Below are 19328 nucleotides of genomic sequence, written 5' to 3'. Positions count from 1 at the left end.
TAAATAATTAAAAGATTCTTAGATTCTACTAGTTTATCCCCCCTCGTTTTCACTATGAGTTGAACAAATTTCTTGAAACTTAAAAAAAAAAAAACACATTTACATTGTTAAATTTTTGTTGGTATTATTATTTAACTCGATATAATAGTTTAACATGAAAAAATTCTACTTAATTAACTTTTTTATTGATATTTAGTTAATTTATTAATTCCACGATATAAGTTACAGACTTTACAAGATTAAATTAATTTTTATTTTATTATATCATAGCAAATACCAGCATTAATACTAAATATGAAAATTCAATAAAAATCCTATAATAAATGATGGAATTGACAATAAAAAAATTGTATAAAAAAAATATCTAAAAATCTTAACCTGATTCTTTGATTAAAATCTAGTTAAACCTATTAAACTCCTGATCTGGATTATAAATTATATTTATTTATTTTTATTTATTTATTATATGATAAAAATGCAAAAATTAATGTACTACTTACTCTAAAAGATGGACTTGAAAAAAGAATAAATTAAAATTATTCGTGTTTGTTTTAAATCAAATAGCACTCTTGGCGCTGGACTTGAACTTGCATGTGCCTCGTATGCTTCAACCAACGACTCTAAGACGCCACTTTATTTAAAGATGTCTAAAATAATATATTAACTGTTTTTTTTTTTTTCGTTAGTTGAAAAAAAGAATTACAATGAATGTTAACTAACATTCTATGAATCCAAAAGTTCCTTTATTTATTTGAGACAAAGTCCCCTTTGAAGGGAAAAATAAAGAAAAAAATCATGTTAATTGGATAAAAAGGTTTTAATTAAAAAAAAATATTTTAATCCTTATTTCAGTTCTTTCATAGTTTTTTTAATGTTTATATTCTAATATATCATCGTTACTTTCACATTAAATGAAGGAGTACATTTCTCAAAAAAACTATATTTTTTTTGTTGAGGAAAATATATAGATTAATAGGAAAAAAAAGAAGAAGGTTTATACTTGCAAATTATTTTGTTTCAATAGAATTTAAATTATAATTTTTCTTATAAGAAAATTACTAATATATAATTAAATAAAAAAAAGTCAAATAACTCTCTACAACATACATATTAGAGCAAATACTTCAATATATATTTATCTTTCAATTTTATTATTTAATCTTTAATTTATATAATTCTCTTTATATATTTGATTAAAAACTCTAGTTAGTTTTTGGGTTCACAATAAAATGTTTCTTACAAGCTAAAAAAGTATATATTGAGAATTAATACTTACATTTTCTTCTCAATTTTTTATGTTAAGAACAACTTTTGAATCTCATTTGCAATATAACGCGGGTAAATCGACAAGCACCAACTAAAATTACAAAATTGGTTAGTAATATATGAGTAATAGTAGCAATAGTTATTCGAATTAAACAAAAGAGTAATAATCTTTATAGAAAAAAAGAAGAAGAAAAGAGCTTAATGAAGATTAAGAAATTTTCTTTTTGTTTTTGTGTTTTAAAAGTGTTTTTAAAAAAATTTTAATTTTTTTTAATTTTTTTTATTTTAAATTAATATTTTTTAATGTTTTTAAATTATTTTGTTACACTGATTTTAAAAATAATTCTTTTATAAAAAAAATATATATTTTTTTTAATATATTTTTAAATAAAAAATATTTTAAAAAATAACTATAACCCACCTATCTTTAATCAGGCAAAACTAAAGCCGACACGCAAGTAAAACTGAGAATGAATTGAATAGAAAAACAATGGGCAGAAGCTAGCTTTCTAGTACCAAAAAAAATGTAAGAAAACCGCACAACTAATTAAATATAGATAAATATATAGAAAGATATAAAAAAAACTATTTATTTTTTTGTCATTAAAAATATATTTTTTATTTTTTTCTTTACTTTAAAAAAAAACAACTATATTATATAGTATCAAACAATAATAATATATTATTGTGGCTCTAAATTTCCAAGATATGACGGGAAACATTGTTTGTCTTTCAATTCTCATTCGATAATTTTTGATGTGCATCCAATAAACAAAAGAAAGAAAGAAATTAAGCAAATGGTGTCACATCAGTTATCTTCATCATCATGCTGCAACTTGCAGCACACCCCCACAGAAACACAAGGGCATATGGTGAACAAGGCAATCAATCTTGACGACGCCTAACTTTTAGAAAACTGGATTTTCTAGGGTTTTCTTTTTTTACTGGTAAAGATATTTTCGGATATTTTTAAATATCAAAATCAAGTTCCAAAATCATTGCATTGACAATAATATTAATTATATTCCCTTTCTTCAAATTCAAGTCATGAATAATAATGTATAAAGCGAGGTCAGATTTAATTGAATATATATTTGCCCTGGGCCCTTGCTTTGATGAGCAGATGTTTTTAAATTCAGAAAACTATATCATTTTTAAAAGAATATATATAAAAATCCTCAAATTCCGGTGAATCTATTTAAAAGTGTAGTTGTAGTTGTTTTTAAAATATTTTTTATGGTGAAATATATTAAAATTATATATTTTTTTATTTTTTAAAAATTATTTTTAAGATCAGCACATTAAAATAATTTAAATCATAAAAAAAAAATTATTTTTTTTTAAAACACAGTTTATAACGCGTAGAGAAAAGATTTATTTTATCACTTAACAATAAGTCATTGAATATCATTAATAAGCACGAGCATGCATATTATTAATATAAAATGAACTATAATATCCTAAAAAAACAAAAAAAAAAAAAACAAAAAGAGAAGGAAATCGGCTCTTCTTTATTTTATTTATTATTTTTTCCTTTTTGAAAATAGTTAGAAGCATTCACGATGTGGTTGGGCACTGTTTCCTGTTTTTGTAGAGCCTGGCTACTGGGAATATGACTGTTAATAAAGTGAAGGCGTTTTCTTTCCTCATCATTAGAAGGAGCTCCAGATTCCCAGGAGGTTTCCAGATAACTTGGAGGACCAGGCATGCAACTACCAGGAGTTTCGGAGTAAGTTTAAGGTAGCTGTTTTTTAGCTGTCAAGCTCCCTGCCATGTAGATAAGGAAAGGGTTCCAAGTAAGAACCCTGATTGTTAGGAGGTGTGTAATAATTATCAGACGGGAAGGTTTTTCTGCATTTTTTATTCTCGGAAGGTGTATGGATAATAATGGTTGTCAGCAGAGTGATCTGGTTCTTCTCTTTGAAACCCTAAAACCCTCACAAGCAAAGCCTGAAAAATCATGTTCAACTGTAACAGATCGTGATCCCATGGAGGAGACATTAATGGCCGTTCGTGGAACTGATGTGAAAACCTAGGAGGATGGTCCCTGTCAATGTGCAAAATCATAGTTTGGCTTCGAATGCTTCGAAGATAGTGTGTTACATGTGAGTGAGGTTGCAGATATTTGAATTAATTTCACGTCTCATGTGTTCTTTTTATAGAATTTATCCATTTAACTTTTATATTAATTATTTTTATTATTATTTGATGAGGTGTGTTTATATATGGGCAATATGGTAGGTCAATTACGAGGTATTGTCTTATATAACTTCCAATAAATTTTGTTTTTTAAAAAACACCGCATAATAAAAGAAGTGTTTTTGATATTATATAAATAACCAATGCTCTCATCTCTAATTGATGTGGAAAAATAAGATTATTATTATTATTAACAAAAATTATCTAAATATTTTAGAGACTTGGAGCAAAAACTTTAATACTTCAACATGGTAGGTAGGGCTTTTCGACTTTTGTTGGATTATATTTATTTTTAAATTTTATTTGTTACAAATTAAATTTTAATTATTTTTTTTCATTTTACTTTATATAATATTAGAATATTCTCGTTTAATTATTTTGTTATCATATAAGAACCTTTAATATTTTTTTTTAATTTAATTCTTTAATGTTTAATTGATTAAAAATCAGCTTTTATATTTTTTTTTGTGTTTTTTTATGAATTTATTTTAATAAATTTTTTAATTTCACTATTCAAACTTGGATTGATTAGTAAATAGGCTTAATAATTTTATTTAATTTGTTTTTGACATGTTAATAGATGAACTTGGAATATAATTTTTTTACTCTTTTCATTTTTAATTTTTTCTTTTTTAAAAACCTTACATCACCCTACAAATCTCAATTTCTTTTTGGTTTTTAAAAATCCTTTACATCACTCTAATATTTTTTTCATTAAAAAAAATTAAATCAACTCGTAAAGTGACGCAAGCCAACTATCAAGTCAATATCTGAGATCACATCGCAAAAGACCAGCCAAAACACCCACGCGGGAGCCTTGGTGGGGTGAACGCAGACCACCTGTCACGAGGAGGCCTTTTTTCCTCTCCTTGCCTTAAGGAAATGGACTCTTCGAGTGAGCCCAGGTCAATGGCGAGTGAACTTGGACACGAACTAGAACGGATCAATATCGAGGAAGATGGCTCCACTCCTCTCTTTTGTCCAACCTCAATGTATCAAAAGTCAAAGGTTAATAAGAAATAAACAGGGAATATGAGCGCAAGAATCATGCTTGTTCACTTAATGAACAAGCCATAAACCATGTGAAACTTTAAATTGCAAGTAGATACTGTTAGTTGCTTTTCTTAACCAAACATTTACTTTAATGCGTTTTTGAAGAAACTTGATCGCTAATTAACCAAATAAGCTTCGACTATATTTGAGAACGCGGTTCAACTTGTGTTCCCAAAAATTTCAATTTTTTTGTTTGTTAAAATTGAGTGTGGTTTGTACTTTTTAGATCGTTTTGATATGCTGATATTAAAAATGATTTTTAAAAAATAAAAAAATATCATTGACATGTATTTTGATATGAAAAGTTATTTAAAAAACAACCGCTACCACACTGCCAAACACGCTCTTAATTATGAACAGACTGCTGCGTTTTTTACAAGCTCATTCCAATTCCGGTGCACCTGTTCACTGTTTCTCTTCCTCTTTTGCAGTGTACAGGTGATTTATCGTGAAATGAAAGCTGCGACTGAGCCCTTCAAAATGAGCAACGTGGACTCTTGTTTTCACTTAATTTTGTCTTGATGTTTCATGAAGGATTATATGATTCCTGGTGATGATTATGTTCATGAAGATCTTTGTTATGCCAATTCTTTTTTTTTCTGCAGATAGTACTAAATATTGATCCAACAAAAGCATCACAATAAATATTCAAAATCCCAACTTTTTTGGAGGAAAGCCTGTAATTACGACAAATAGAAGATATATCATCTCTACAAAAAGGCCAACGTAGGTCAACGTAGCTTTACTTATGTTACAAAGCCCCCATGAATTGCAGTCATTATTTATCATGGGAAACATTAGGAGCCCTTACATGCCTTTTCTTGTTCTTCCAGAACTCATCTTTCTTCCTTTTCTTCTTAACTTTCAACATACCCATTTGGCTATTAATTATACCAAGTATAGCACTCTTGTCCCTCCTGTTCTTTATTGCAGCTTTTACATCCAATATTGCCCTAAGCTTTTGGTAGGACTTGGCATCTGGTACCTTACCACTTTTCACCATCATCTTGTGATAAAAGAATGCCCTCCTAAAATCACGAACTCGGACATACGCATAGATCATGGTTGTATAAGTGATGGAATCAGGTTCTAGTTTGAGAGTGGCCATTTCTTTCAATAGCTGAGGCAACTTTGAGTCTTGACCTCCCCGTGCATATGCGTTCATCAGCATGTTATATGTCATCACTGTTGGATGCAAGCCAAACTTCTTGAATTCATTTATCACATCCCTTGCCTCCATGTAGTGACCTTGTTTGGCAAACCCATCAAGAAGAATGTTGAATGTCACCCGTGTCCCTTCAACTTTTTCCCTCATCATCAATTTCCAAATGTCCATTAATGTTTTTGTATCACCAGCACGCCTGAATGCATCAAGAAGGGTTGTGTAAGTTTCAATTGATGGTTTGATTCCTTCTCTTTGCATATTCTCAAACGTTATATAAGCTTTTTCATGCCAGCCACTAACTGAATAAGCATGGATAAGAGCAGTATAGGAATATGAAGTAGGTTTTATCCCAGCTTTCTTCATCCTCAAGAATGCATCTGCAGCCATGTCACTCATTTTCTTCTGCCTTCCATACGCACTAATTAGGCATGTATAGGATTTAGCATTAGGTGCTAGTCCTGCATCCTGCATTTCCAGCAGCAGTTTCTCAACTATATCAGGCTGCATTCTTCTGCTGTATGCATCCATAAGAATGTTAAAGGTAGCAGATGTGGGCTTCAGGCCTTTTGCCTGCATCTCAGAATAAAGACCTTCAGCTTCTTCAATTTGGTTGGATTTGCTGTAGGAGTCCATCAATGTGTTGTAGATGATAGCATTTGAAGAAATACCTCTTCTCTCCATTTCTGTCTGGATAATAAGGGCTTCCTTCTTCAGTCCCTCGTCACAGAACGATTTTATTAGAGCACCCAGAACTTCTGGACTCCATTTGACTCCTTTCCTGGTCATTCTCTCAAAGAATTCCCATGCCTCTTTTGCAGTACAGCCCTTTTTCCTCATGACTGTAATCATTATACAACATGTCACGTGATCTGGAGAAACATTATATGCTTCCATTGCCTCATACACCTCGTAAGCGTCATTATACCTGATACAAGATGGTAGACATTAAAAATAAAGCTCTTGCAGCGCTCTTACAGCAAAACAAAATCAAATTTCCGTTTTCACACGGAAAACTGAACCAGATGCAGAGTTGCATTGGCAACAGTTAAGCCTGGATATTAATGAGATTGGGGCGCAATGAGATTGATGAAATAATTCCAGAGCTACATGCAAGGAAAAGCATGGTCTGAAAAACAAACTATTCAAGCTGACTGCCAATACTCAAGGCAGCTTATGATTGGTCATTCGGCTACAAGTAAGCAAACATTAAAGAGTTAACAAAACCTAGAAGGCACTACAAAAAAATAAGATTCACTTTCAGAAAAGCAGACACTAACAAGATATTATCCCGGTTATTTTATACACATGCGCAGAAGGGGGGGGGGGGGAAGCATGGTTGTGCAACATGTAAAAACTACATATCCCAAACACCAAACAAAGCAAAAAGTCTTTGTATTTGGCAGCCGACACAAGACATCTGGAACTTTCGATTGTGAAATCAATAACTATTAACCACATTACTCAACTTACGCAAAGAACTATCAACACCCTAAATTGGCATATACAGAAGCACATGAATGGGACTAAAAGCCAAAGCAACAACCACAAGAGAGCCAAACTTTACATACCTTCTACAGCAGAGAAGACCAGAAATAGCGGAATTATAAACATGAACATCTAGAAACTCCTTCTGTTGAGGCAAATTCCGTAACAAAATCACCAACTTATCACCCATTCCAGCTCTACCCAATATCGGAAACAAAATAGTACAAGCACGAGCAGTAACTAAAGACGGTTCTTGCAACCCCATCCACTCATAAAAATACAAACAACCCATTAACAAACCCTCCTCTCCCATCAAACCCAAAATTTCCACACTCTCCTTTGCACTAACCCTCCCTTCATAACCACCCAATATCTCTCCCAGGGTCATATTCTTTGGTAACTCCCTTGCAAGTTTCAATATTTCTCCTACAACTCCATCAGGTAGCCTGGAAACAGAATTTGAAGTAGCTATTTGTCGGCTTTCTTCATTTAGAGTGTCTGAATCAAACTGAGGAGCTAGGCGCCATGAGGAGCGTCTGTTTTTCTTGAGAGAGAATTTTCCCTGTCGAGGAGGGTCTTGTGTTGTTGAAGTCTGGGACTTGAAGAATCTTAAAATTGGGTCAACAGGGTCCTCCTCCTCCTCCTCCTCTTCTTCAACACCATCTTTGTCCTCTTCATTAGCATCATCATCATCACCATCTCCATCTTGTTGTGTTTGTGTTGTGCTTAGGTGTTCAACTTCTTGTTTTTCATGTTCAAGAAAAGGAAGGAAAATGGCAGGTGAAGAGTGAGAAGTTGCTAAGAGAGAAAATGATGGTCTTGAGGGTTTAGAGAGAATGGAAAGATGAGATTTTGAGTAGTTTGGATTAGGGTGAGGATTGTTAAACAAGAGAGGAGACGAAAGGGAGGTCTGATTTGTGAGAGCAGCAGCAGCCATGGCATGGCCTTTTCTTTTTGGTTGGATTAGGCAGGATGCTGCTTCAGCTCTCCCTCTCCGTATACACAAGCTACAAGTAGTTCCTTCCAGGCGGCCAAACGACAACTACACAAGTTTTTCTTCTTTTTTCCCTCTCTGTTTTCCCCCCTCGAAACAGACACGTCGTTTGAGTTTCATTAAAAATGCAAAATTGTTTATCATTTTGTTACTACTGTATCATTTGAAACTTGTGAATTTAACTAAAATGTGTTTAGAGTAGCGTTACTATTGTTTTTTAAAGTGTGTTTTATTTAAAAATATATTAAACTAATATTTTTTTTAATTTTAAAAAAATTATTTTTAATATAATGTATCAAAGAGATTTAAAAATACAACAAAAATTAATTTGAATAAAAAAAATAAAAAAATTCAATTTTTTTTAAATAATTAAAAAATAAAAAAAACGTCACATAATTTTATAAACAACGGTCACAATAAAAAAAAAGTATGTTAATTAAAGAAATTTTATTTTTAAAATTAATTTAGTAATTTTATTGTGTTTAAAAAAAATAAAAAAACTTAAGAAATGAAATAATTTTTATTTTTAAAAATAATTTAATTATTTTATCGTGCCTAAAAAAACTGAATTGTCTCTTCTTAATACCATATGGATTAATAAATTTTATAGAAAATATTATTTTACACCCAATAAATAAATAAATAATTTTTCTTTGAAATGACAAAATAGTAATTGTGTTCCGGTGAATAGTGATTGACCTCGGTGCCAACCGTTGTTGGGGAATTTTTTTTTTTAAATAATTCCCTTTCAAGCAAAAATCTGAAATCTCAAAACCTTGAAATATTTGCCTGTGGCCTATATATCAACTTGTTCTAAATTTGAACACTCTCCAAGACAAGCAAGTTGCTAAAAGCCTAAAACCATGTTGGGCCTCTGTGGCAGGAGAGGGTTATAGAGCTTGTCATGATGTCAAGATAAATTTTTTCCCTTCCTATCAACAGCCTTCTTCCATCCATCATTTTAGAAGGAAAAAAAAATAAAATGGTGAAATAATATATTTTTAGATGTTATACTTCTAAATTATGATATTTAATTAAATAGTATTTTAAAATCATAATAATGAGTAGGGGTGAGCAAAAAAACCGAATAACCGAGAAAACCGGAAAAACCGGAAAAAAAATAACCGAAAAAACCGAACCGAAAAAAAAACCGAATTAACCGATTAGAAAACCACAAAAAAATTCCAGTTCGGTTCGGTTTCGGTTTCTAAAGTTTGAAACCGATTAAACTGAACCGAACCGGTTCAACCAAGCCAGCACTTAAAAAAAAAAAACAAGTATAAATAGCTTCTAACCCTAAACCTAAACCTAAACCTAAACACTTTCTCACCCCTCAACCGCCACCCCCTCTCTGTCTCTCATCTCTCATCTCTCATCTCTCAAATGACAAATCTTCCATGCTTTCAAATCTTCACTTCTTTCTGCCTGGCCATATTAAAATGAAAATCAAGGCCTTTCACGAAGGAAGTCAGCCACTCATCTCATGGATTGGCTTTCTAACCATCGGCCCCCACGATTTTGTCTTCTTCTCTTTTAATTTCCAAATCTTCCATCTTGCAGGTTCATTAAAGTTGGTTTCATTAGGACTACTGGATTTTGTCTTCTTCTCTTTTAATTTTCCAATCTTCCATCTTGCAGGTTCATTAAAGTTGGCTTCATTAGGACTGCTGGAGTTTCTTCGTAAGCGAAGTTTCTTTGGGTAGTTTGATTTGTTGGCTTCTTGAAACGTAAAAGGCCTTGAGTTGGAGAGTTTCGAGGATATGTTTAAGGGTTTCAAGATCTTTCGATGGGGATTCAATCCCTTGCGTTGTGTTTGTTTAGTTTCAATCGGTTTGAACCGGTTTGGAAGGGAGAAAAATCGAACCGAACCGAACCGAAATTAATCGGTTTGAACCGGTTTTCGGTTCGGTTCGGTTCAAAAACTAAAAAAAAATAAATTTGGTTTGGTTGTTTATTTTGGTCCAAAACCGGACCGAACCGAAAATGCTCAGCCCTAATAATAAGGAATCATAAATCATGAACTGCAATATCAATTAAAGAAACCGCGATATCACTTAAATTCAGGATCAATTAATCGATTGATTCATAACAAAAATCATAAAAATATAAATATTAGGATATCATACAACAATCAAAGTAATTTAAGGAAAACAACCTCTAGAAAACTCCTATAAAAATTATAAAAATTTAAGCATGATCCAATAACTAGATAAAAAATTATGGTTTTTTTAGTTATTATTTTAGCTTGACATGATCAGACCTCTTCTTGGATTTAAATTTATCTCACTAATCTATAAATGCATATGCTATATTATTAGTAAAATTTACTTAGAGCAAATCATCATTTATTTAGTTGTGGCAGATTCTTCATTAATATATAAAAATTTAAAAAATATGTAAATAATAACTTTTTAAAATTTTAATTAGAATTTATCTTTTATATAGAAAAAAATATATATTTTAACTCTTAAAATATATTTAAAAACAATTCATAAAATTATTATTTTTTCTTTATGAAATAATTGATCAATTCATACAATTGAATCAATCGGTAAAGCCAAAATATTAGCAATGAAACTCCATGTTAAGTTATTCGGCTGAAACACGATATGTTTAAATATTGCTATTCTAAAACCTTGACAATTAGATATAAAAATAGACTTAAAAAAATATATCTTTTTAATGAAAACTAGGAGAGGGAAACAAACACTAGGGTTAGATATATTGAAACCCAGCTGTTTAGGCCAGGCCCAGACTGTTGGGTTCGCCCTCCTCTTTCTCTCCTCTCCTCTTTCTTTCCTCCTTTCATTATTTGCCATGCAAACAGTGAAATTTGAAATTTGATGTCATGTTCCCAAGCTTTCACAATTCCAGCCACATCTAGCAACCTTGTGGAATCATGTGATGGCAATATGTCACACAACTGATCAGCCAAGGATAGATTGCTACTTGTGCTTCTCATAGCTGAGCTTTGAATCTGGAATTAACAACACTGAAACTTACTTAAAATTGAAAGAACTTTGATATACTTCACTGCAGAATTCATAGCTTTGAGCATATATGTGTAGTTCGTTCATTTCACAGGGCGCACTTGTGCACGACATTCTTTAACATACATGTATGCATACAAAAAAGTGCAACGCACAGAGCATATTTGAAGCTCCTTGCAGTGAACAAAAGTACCGTCATCTTCCCTGGATAGCAGAACTACTTGGCGGCGGTACAGGGAAGAACCCAGCTAACCAAAGATGATTCTTGTTGCCAATGAGCTAGCTCCCAAACCTGCAACATTGACGCACCTTTACTCACTAAGCGAACATTCAAACCAACGTAGAATATGGCGTGCCAGCAATATCTCGGTAACTCCGTCATGTTTCTAGCTTCAAGTTAGATATTCACAGTGATTCGTGGTAAGCAAATTCATGATAACTAAATACAAGAACAAAACAGATTGAAGCAAGATGATCACATAGGGAGAGAAATGGAAAATTTCCCAATAAAAAGAGCATCCGATTACCAATACTAGAAAACTACTTTGTCGTTTAGGAAATGAATCTTCCGGGGAATGTTTGGAATAAAACTTACATTATTTAAGAAATGGAGAATCCCGTGCCAGTTCCCCAAATTTATATATTCTCAGTCTTTTTGCCACAACTTGCTTTGCTTGGCCTTAGATACTCATGCATACATTGCATTCAATAGCTAAGTACTGTAAAGTCCATATGTGATTGGATGCTAGGTGAGCTCTTACCCATTCTCAATTGTGGAGCTGTAGTTGTTGCCACTTGATAAATATGAATCACTGGCAATGGTGCATGTTTTCAATAGACTCCTTCCCAGGGATAGACAATGCCAGCTTGTTTTCTTGATGAGTACAAATATGAACCACTTTAGTAGTCTCTGAAGAACGTGACTTCTTTGGCAGCCTAAGACTTTTAGGAAAGCAGTTCGGCTGATCCTCGGCCTCTCGACCAGAGAAAATTGTATAGTCATTGTCGCTTTCTCCAGCCTTTGAAGAAGGAAACCCATACCCAGGTGTTTCAGATGTATCATTAGGTAGTGATCTGTGAGATGAGGTTGGCCCTATGCTCAGCACATTACCTTCACTATTTCTTAAAGCCTTCCCTACTTCCACTCTGTGATAACAGCTGTGTGGTATTTGGGATCCACAATCAGAGAGACAGGCTGAAATAGCTTTCTCCCTTGTCATAGGTTTTTCAGAGATGTGATCAGAGTAGTCGTGGTCACTTCCACATTCCATGGGTGGATGTGAGTTGTGACGAGTTATCCGAGAACAACCAAACAAGCTAAAAGATAGCCTCCTTAGTTTGGCACACTTTGACACAGGAGCACAAACTACAAGATTGATCCGGATTTCAACGTTACAACCCAGAACTGTTTGCAGTGAACTTGCAATAAACTTCCATGACTTTTCAGCCTTGGATGCATAGTTTGGATGATGGAATTCCAATTCAGCTACTGCCAGACCTAAAGTGCAATATGGCTCAGTCATCAATTGCAAGATAGAGAAACATATTCCTTGCTTTCAAACAAATTTATAAGTAAGCTGCTAACGAGAACCCTTTGAGCAAAAAATGAGACATTCTACCAGCATCTACAGGGTTGATGGAGGAAGAAAGCAATCAATATGGCAATGATGCCATTGAAACTTTCAAAACTTGCACATATAAGCAACTGACGCACTAAACACAAGCTTCATGAATTTTTTTGCAACAGCTAATGTTCTGAAACCCAGCCCAGGTCAATGGGTCCTGGTCATCCCGGAGACCCGTTTCCTTTTGGACTGGCTATGCAAATTACCTTGGGAAACCAGTCAAACTAGTGGGTCAACCTGTAACCCAAGTGAGACCCTGTCAACTTTTTTTTCATAAAAAAAACCAACATTGTTTCACTTTTTTTTTTTCCAAAACAAAATTATTTTGAAACAAAATTTTAAAAAAATGACACATTCAACATGTGACTAAGGCCTTGGGCCAGGTCATGGGCGAAGGCAAGTTTCAAACTTTAGTCAATTAACCTGTTTATTTATTAATAGCAAGAGATCATTTGGATAATCGTCCCCTTCCTTCCTATGGTGTAATCTACTATTTTGTATGGTTTTGACATTAAGGTTGCTTATGAATCCATTGTTTGAAAGTCGACTAGTGATAGCAAATCACATGGAAGGCCATTCCTTCATTTTCTATATGACAAAAGTATGGTAAGGGTGGATGCAGAATATTGGAAAAGAAAAACCATATGCATGTACCTTTATTAAATTGAAGAGAAGATAGTTTCCCTTGTTTCCTAAGAAAATTCCTGAGTGAATTTGATTTGCATAATTCACTAGCTCTCTTCCATATGGAATCCAATGTCACTTTACAATCCCCTTGTACTTGCAATCTTTCCGACTTCCTGTCTTCACATGAATGCAGGGCAAGATGCTTCAAGCTCTCCCCTGTCGATGGCGTGCTCGAAAAGTCCCCATCTGTATCCACAAGAATTAACTTTACATGAAAAATTTATTCCAGTTAACAGTTGGGACTTTCTCAACCATGAGAGAGTGAGGGGGAATACACTTAGATGAATGGAATGCTAAAAAAGGCCGTGGTAAACATCTGACCTCGGTCATGTCCATTTCTCATTGAAGACTTTGAATCATTCACATCCATGGGAGAGGCTTCCAGCGAGCTCAACTGCAGAAGAGCTACTGTTAGCCATGTACTTTGGTTTTTTGACATCCTCAGTTGCTTCTCACTGTCAGATAGGATTTTCAATGCATGACTCAGTCTCTGCATGTCTCCTTCAGCTGTGAGAAGAAAACTTGCAACTTTCAGCATATAATAAAGATGTGCAAATGCATATAGTGACAAATAAAGCAGATGATACAGCTAAAAATAAAAGGAGAATATGTTCATATTGAAGTTGAAAACAACACAATTTAAACAGGCATCATGTGCTAGATAATATGCAAAGTCAGAAAGAATGCAAAACTAAATGAGGGGCTTAAATAATCGTTGGCAAAGCATTCAAGTCGATGTTACTAAAATTGATAATTTTCTCCAAAGCAAGACAGCACAGATATTTGAACTGTACAAAACTTACAAGCATGCTTCCTTGAAAACTTTCTTCTGACTTCAGAACTATTATCTTGGCATTTTCCAGCAAGAACATCCATTATGAGATTTGCCAGCTGTGATACAAGTTGCATAGGATCAATCCTGGACCTCATCAATTCCCTGGCTCTTATGACAGTGCTTGACGTGTCAGATGACAAAGCCAGATCCAGCAAATCAAACAATTCATCATCAGAAACCACTCCAATCTGACAATAACATTATAACTTCTATTAATTCGATGAGAAGAAATGTGCAGTAAATATTCACAAGAAAAGAGAGCACTCACAAGCTCATGGGCCAAGGACATTGTAATTCGTTTACCAAGCAAACTCAACTGATCAAGCATAATTTCAGCATCCCTAAGGGAACCACCTGACTTAGCAGCAATGAAGTCTAAAGCAACCTGATCAAAGTCAAGATCTTCTTCAACACAGATATTCCTCAATCTGCCGGCTATATCAGCATCTTTTATCTTTGGAAAATGATATTTTTGAGACCGAGAGACTGCACTTCTCGGTAGCATATCAAGTTCAGGAGTGATCATCACAAAGACAACATTTTGCGACAGGTTCTCTAGGCTATTCAAAACAGTTCCCCATGTCTCTCCATGCAACAAATGACACTCGTCAACAATGAAAACTTTGAAACGTGATGAAATTGGTGGCATTGATGCATTCTTTATAAGAGATCTAATCCCTTTGGCCCGATTAATTCTCATGGAGTCAACTTCTTTCACATCCCGGCTCCTCCCAGAAAAGAACGCAACACATTCTCGGCAGACCCCACATGGTTTGTACTCATGTGAGAGGCAATTCAGGGCAGCAGCAAATATCCTCGAGGCAGAGGTCTTGCCTGTGCCACGAGGACCATGGAAGAGATATAAAGAGGCTATCCTTCCTTTGGAAATGGCACCCAAAAGAGATCTTACAACTACATTTTGTCCCACCAATTCATCAAAAGATTTTGGCCTAAATTTCTGACTCAAGCTCCTAGGAGTTTCATTTGTAGTGTGCTTCCAGCTCCTTTTCCCACGAGGAGCTGTCTCAGCTACATCTCTGGACAACAATGGACTGCCTTCTGCGTCGGAATATGGATTTGAATCTCTGAGTCTTGGGGTTTTTGTCCAGCAGCAGCTTATCCCGCATCCACGGTCATTTTGAACCATGAAATCAGCGTCATCATTAGCAAACAATGACGTGCTATGGCTGGACAAAGCATCACTGACAGATAAGCATGGACTCTCTGCACGACTCAAAACGTCACCCACCCCACTGTATGACTTGACTTGATTTTTGGATCGAGGTTTTTGTCTGGGAACAGATCGGTCAATACTTTCTCCTAGTGGAGATCCTGTAATGGGTCCACTAGTTGAATCCCGGTCCTCCAGTTGATTGCTCAAAGGTGTGGAGCATACCAAATCCAACTCTTTGTTCCTATGACTGCCATAATATTCTTCACTCAACAACTTAGTTCCACTAGCCTCTCTCTCACAATTATCCCCTTCAACATTTTCAGTCCCAAGAGGAGCATCCATACTTTTCACTCCACCCGAACTCTGACGGAAAATTAACTCGGACCTTCCCATATCATATTGCGAATCAAAATTATCAACTTGTTCCTCCCGGTGTTCATCAAGACCTAAATTTTTCCATCCTGAAAGACCAGTGTGATTTAAGCGACCTTCTTTGGAAACATCGGCAAACTGTATAGATATTTCTTTGGTGGAATTTGTTTCCCAGGTGGCATTTTCCAGCAAAGCAGAGAATTTGCTCATAGAATTGGTTGATGGATCCCTTAGTGACCTCACTCTCCTGAGGGCTATGAGGGTTCTTGTTATGGGAATATCGACTGAATGTCGCCTCCCGTCAGCCATCTTCCAAAATCAAACAGTACGAATAAGAAATAAACTCCTTTGGCCCACTCCAGAATCAAATTTCAGGATCCAACACCATAGAGAGATGTAATCCCATCCTGATAGAACAAAAATCCATACATCCTAGATAAGAAACACACCTTCATATCTTATCTATATCCAAAACCCATCATCGCATGGACATTATGAAGCCTATATTAATTTATTTATTTTAAAAAAAGAAAAAGGTGAGGGTGACTGGTGATGGAGGGGGGGACCTCAAGATATTTCAAAGACCAAACACGACAATCATACCCTTTATCTCCTGTTCACTCTACAAACCCATAGCCACATAGACCGGAAAAATGCAGAAAGTCAAAAGATATTCTAAATAAATTTAATTATCATCAATAAGAATCAGCATGAACAAAAGTGAGAAAAAGGAATGGAGAAAACAAGTTTGAATCGCATAATAATTAAAAACGGCATGCAAGAACGCATCACATTCCATCCACAAACCACGTCGAAAGCAAGAGAATAAAAAAGGGTACCTTTAACCTCCAAAAAGAAGAGCAACAGAGAAGAGAATCAAGATGAAGAAGACAGCCAGGAGAGCATGCACAAACGTTAAGCCAATCTCATTGCTCTTCTAAACAGAGATAATAGCAGGACTTGAAGTAAGAAAGATCAACCTTGATTATTATTTATTTTTTAAAAGAAAGAAAGACAAGAGAGCGAATCCAAGAATTCCGAGGGCATTTCAAACAAGGAAGAAATAAAATAAAGAGCAAGTAAGAAAACAAATAAAGAACACGACAAAGTTTGAGAAAACCAAAACTAACCTGGAAAATAAATTAAATGGAAACGTAATTCATGCTGCTACTACTACGTCCATGGAAATTATTCAAACATCGAAGTTAGCAAATGCTTGAATAATAGCGTAAAAGGCGGAATACCGAAGAGCCCACAACAAAACAGGTCGTCTTGGTTTTAACAGGCGATGTCTTTGAAGAAGATATAACATAGCAGTTCAACTGTACATGAACCCTGTTGATTTTGCTGTGGGAGTAGATGGCATTGATGATAGATGTCGATGAGGTGATGGCAACTGGTTGGCAAGAAGTGGTAAGTGTAATTAATGAGACTACTGGGGCTGATATTGAATTTAAAGAAGAGAAGTAAATAAGCTTTCCTTTCTTTTCTTTCCTTTTCTTTTCTTTTTATATTGTTTTTCAAGTTCCATTCTGCAATTATATTATTATATTTCTTCTATCTATCTTGGCAAATGGCACGCAGAAGCAGAGGTAGCAGACGGGGGTGGGGGGAGACTGGCTGTCTCTTCTCTAGCCTCTCTGGTCTCTACTGTCTGTGGTCTGTATGTCTCGAAAAGAGAGCTTCGTTGGACTATAAGGGTGGTTTTAGTAATTTCACTCGATAGGATATGGTGTCCGTTTCAGTTAGTTTTGGTGGTTGGTGCCAAAAAGGCTGCATCTGTGGTCCGAGTGTCAGCGTGGGTAAAATAAAAATCAGCTTCTTCTGGTTTCGGACACTGTTGTTTCGCACTTGTTTTCTGAAGATATTTTTATTTAAAAATATTTTAAAAAATTTAAAATTTATTTTTTATATTAACTCATTAAATATCTAAATATTTTTTTATATTAAAATAAAATTTAATCCGACCCGCGTGAAAATAATCTAGTTCCTACTATTCTTCTATCACGCTTCTAAATTCTACAGTACTCATGAAGCTGTGCAGCGGCTATGTACCCTCGCTGGAGCGAGGGACAGATTATTCTGTGTTTGTCTTTCTCAGCTCGCTTTTATGTTTGCAGGGAAACAAACATAATAAAATATTTAATAATATATTAAATTGTATTTTATACTGGAAAATCATTAAAAATTTAAATTTAAAATATAATTTTGTGAAGCTATTTTTATATATTTTTTTAACTGAATTTTGTAAAATTTTATTTATTTTTTTCTTTGCTTTAAATTAATTTTTTTTATTTTCACATCATTTTGAAGTGCTAATATTAAATATAATTTTTTAAAAATAAAAAAAATATTATTTTAATACATTTTCAAATAAAAAATATTTTTAAAAGCAACTTCAACCACACTCATAAATATAATAATTAAATATTTTACATATTTGTTTTTGCTACAAATAAATTTTAACCATAATTTTTAATAAACACATATTTAAATCTAATTAATTATGGCTAGGCAGTGTACGCTTATTATAAAATTAATTTTTTTCGATTCAAATATGTTTGTCTCGGTTTTTTTTTATTTGACTTTTTTTTTTCTAATTTTTTTTAGTTTGGTTTTAAGCTTATAAAATTGAAAGCAAACCGAACCAATTGATTTTTTTTAAAATTCTAATCAATTTAATTAGTTTTTTTTTCATGATTCGGTTTTTTTCTGTTTTTTTTTCTGATTTTTTTTATTAAATCAATTTTTTGATTTTTTTATCCACCTCTACTTTGTTAAACCATTAAAAAATAAAATAATACTTATCTTTAAAATAAATTTCAAGATAGGAAAAAAAATAAAGATCATGAAACCATTCAATCGCCGTCATAGCTATTGGAAGTGTACAGTTGGAGTTTTGTTCATCGGTTTTTTTTCCATCGAATTTCGGGTCTCTCTGGACATTCAAAAATGAATAGATTTTCAAGGTTTCAAAAAGGAACCTGAATACTTTCCTCCTTTCAAGATGCTCAACATTGAAAATTGCTGGGACATTGAATTTTTTTATTTTTAATTATTTTTTATATTTTTAATTGTTTTAACATATTAATATCAAAAATAAATTTTAAAAAATAAAATAAATATTATCTTAATATTTTATAAATAACTTTAAAAAATTAACTATCATCATATTATTAAGAATTTGTTTGGAAAGTGGTTACTGTTATTTTTTAAAGCATTATTTACTTAAAAATATATTAAAATAATTTTTTTTATTTTTTTAAAATTATTTTTAATATTCAAACTTCAAAATAATCTAAAATATAAAAATATTAAAAATATATTAATTTAAAAAATAATTAAGCTAATAGCAAGTAAATACAATCAAGAAAAGGGTATTAAAAATCCATGAGGCCTAAAGGCTGATAAGACAGGCTATAGGGCTAGAAATTAGAATATCATTTGACAAAGAAATTGTGAATATCTCTATAAGGCGAGGGG

The 19328-nt window shown here is 33.3% G+C and overlaps 2 protein-coding genes across 2 annotated transcripts; both read right to left on the bottom strand.

Moving 5' to 3' along the window:
- Positions 1-5159: 5159 nt before the first annotated feature.
- Positions 5160-8181, bottom strand: LOC118044751 (pentatricopeptide repeat-containing protein At5g50280, chloroplastic). Its single transcript, XM_035053206.2, has 2 exons — positions 7252-8181; positions 5160-6608 (listed from the first exon to the last, which is right to left on the bottom strand). Exons 1-2 carry the CDS (start codon positions 8103-8105, stop codon positions 5297-5299), a joined length of 2166 nt encoding a protein of 721 aa, XP_034909097.1. The 5' UTR covers positions 8106-8181; the 3' UTR covers positions 5160-5296.
- Positions 8182-10952: 2771 nt separating this feature from the next.
- On the bottom strand, positions 10953-17476 carry LOC118044749 (protein STICHEL-like 2). The gene is given in 8 exon segments (XM_035053205.2): positions 10953-11444; positions 11748-11981; positions 11983-12650; positions 13432-13650; positions 13786-13971; positions 14268-14487; positions 14568-16252; positions 16976-17476. Coding segments are annotated over 6 exon segments (2952 nt in total). The 5' UTR covers positions 16155-16252; positions 16976-17476; the 3' UTR covers positions 10953-11444; positions 11748-11909.
- Between the last annotated feature and the right edge of the window lie 1852 nt (positions 17477-19328).

Source organism: Populus alba, chromosome 12 (assembly GCF_005239225.2).
Source record: "Populus alba chromosome 12, ASM523922v2, whole genome shotgun sequence".
Taxonomy (NCBI): Eukaryota; Viridiplantae; Streptophyta; class Magnoliopsida; order Malpighiales; family Salicaceae; genus Populus; species Populus alba.
Note: the sequence above shows the minus strand (reverse complement) of the source record. Positions and strands in the feature narration are given on the sequence as shown.

Bases quoted from the DNA above. Each gene is read 5' to 3' on its own strand.
- LOC118044751 (XM_035053206.2), bottom strand. From the start codon at position 8,105: ATGGCTGCTGCTGCTCTCACAAATCAGACCTCCCTTTCGTCTCCTCTC. The intron at 6,609-7,251 runs GTATGTAAAGTT...ATCTTGTATCAG, and splicing joins GGTCTTCTCTGCTGTAGAAG to GTATAATGACGCTTACGAGG.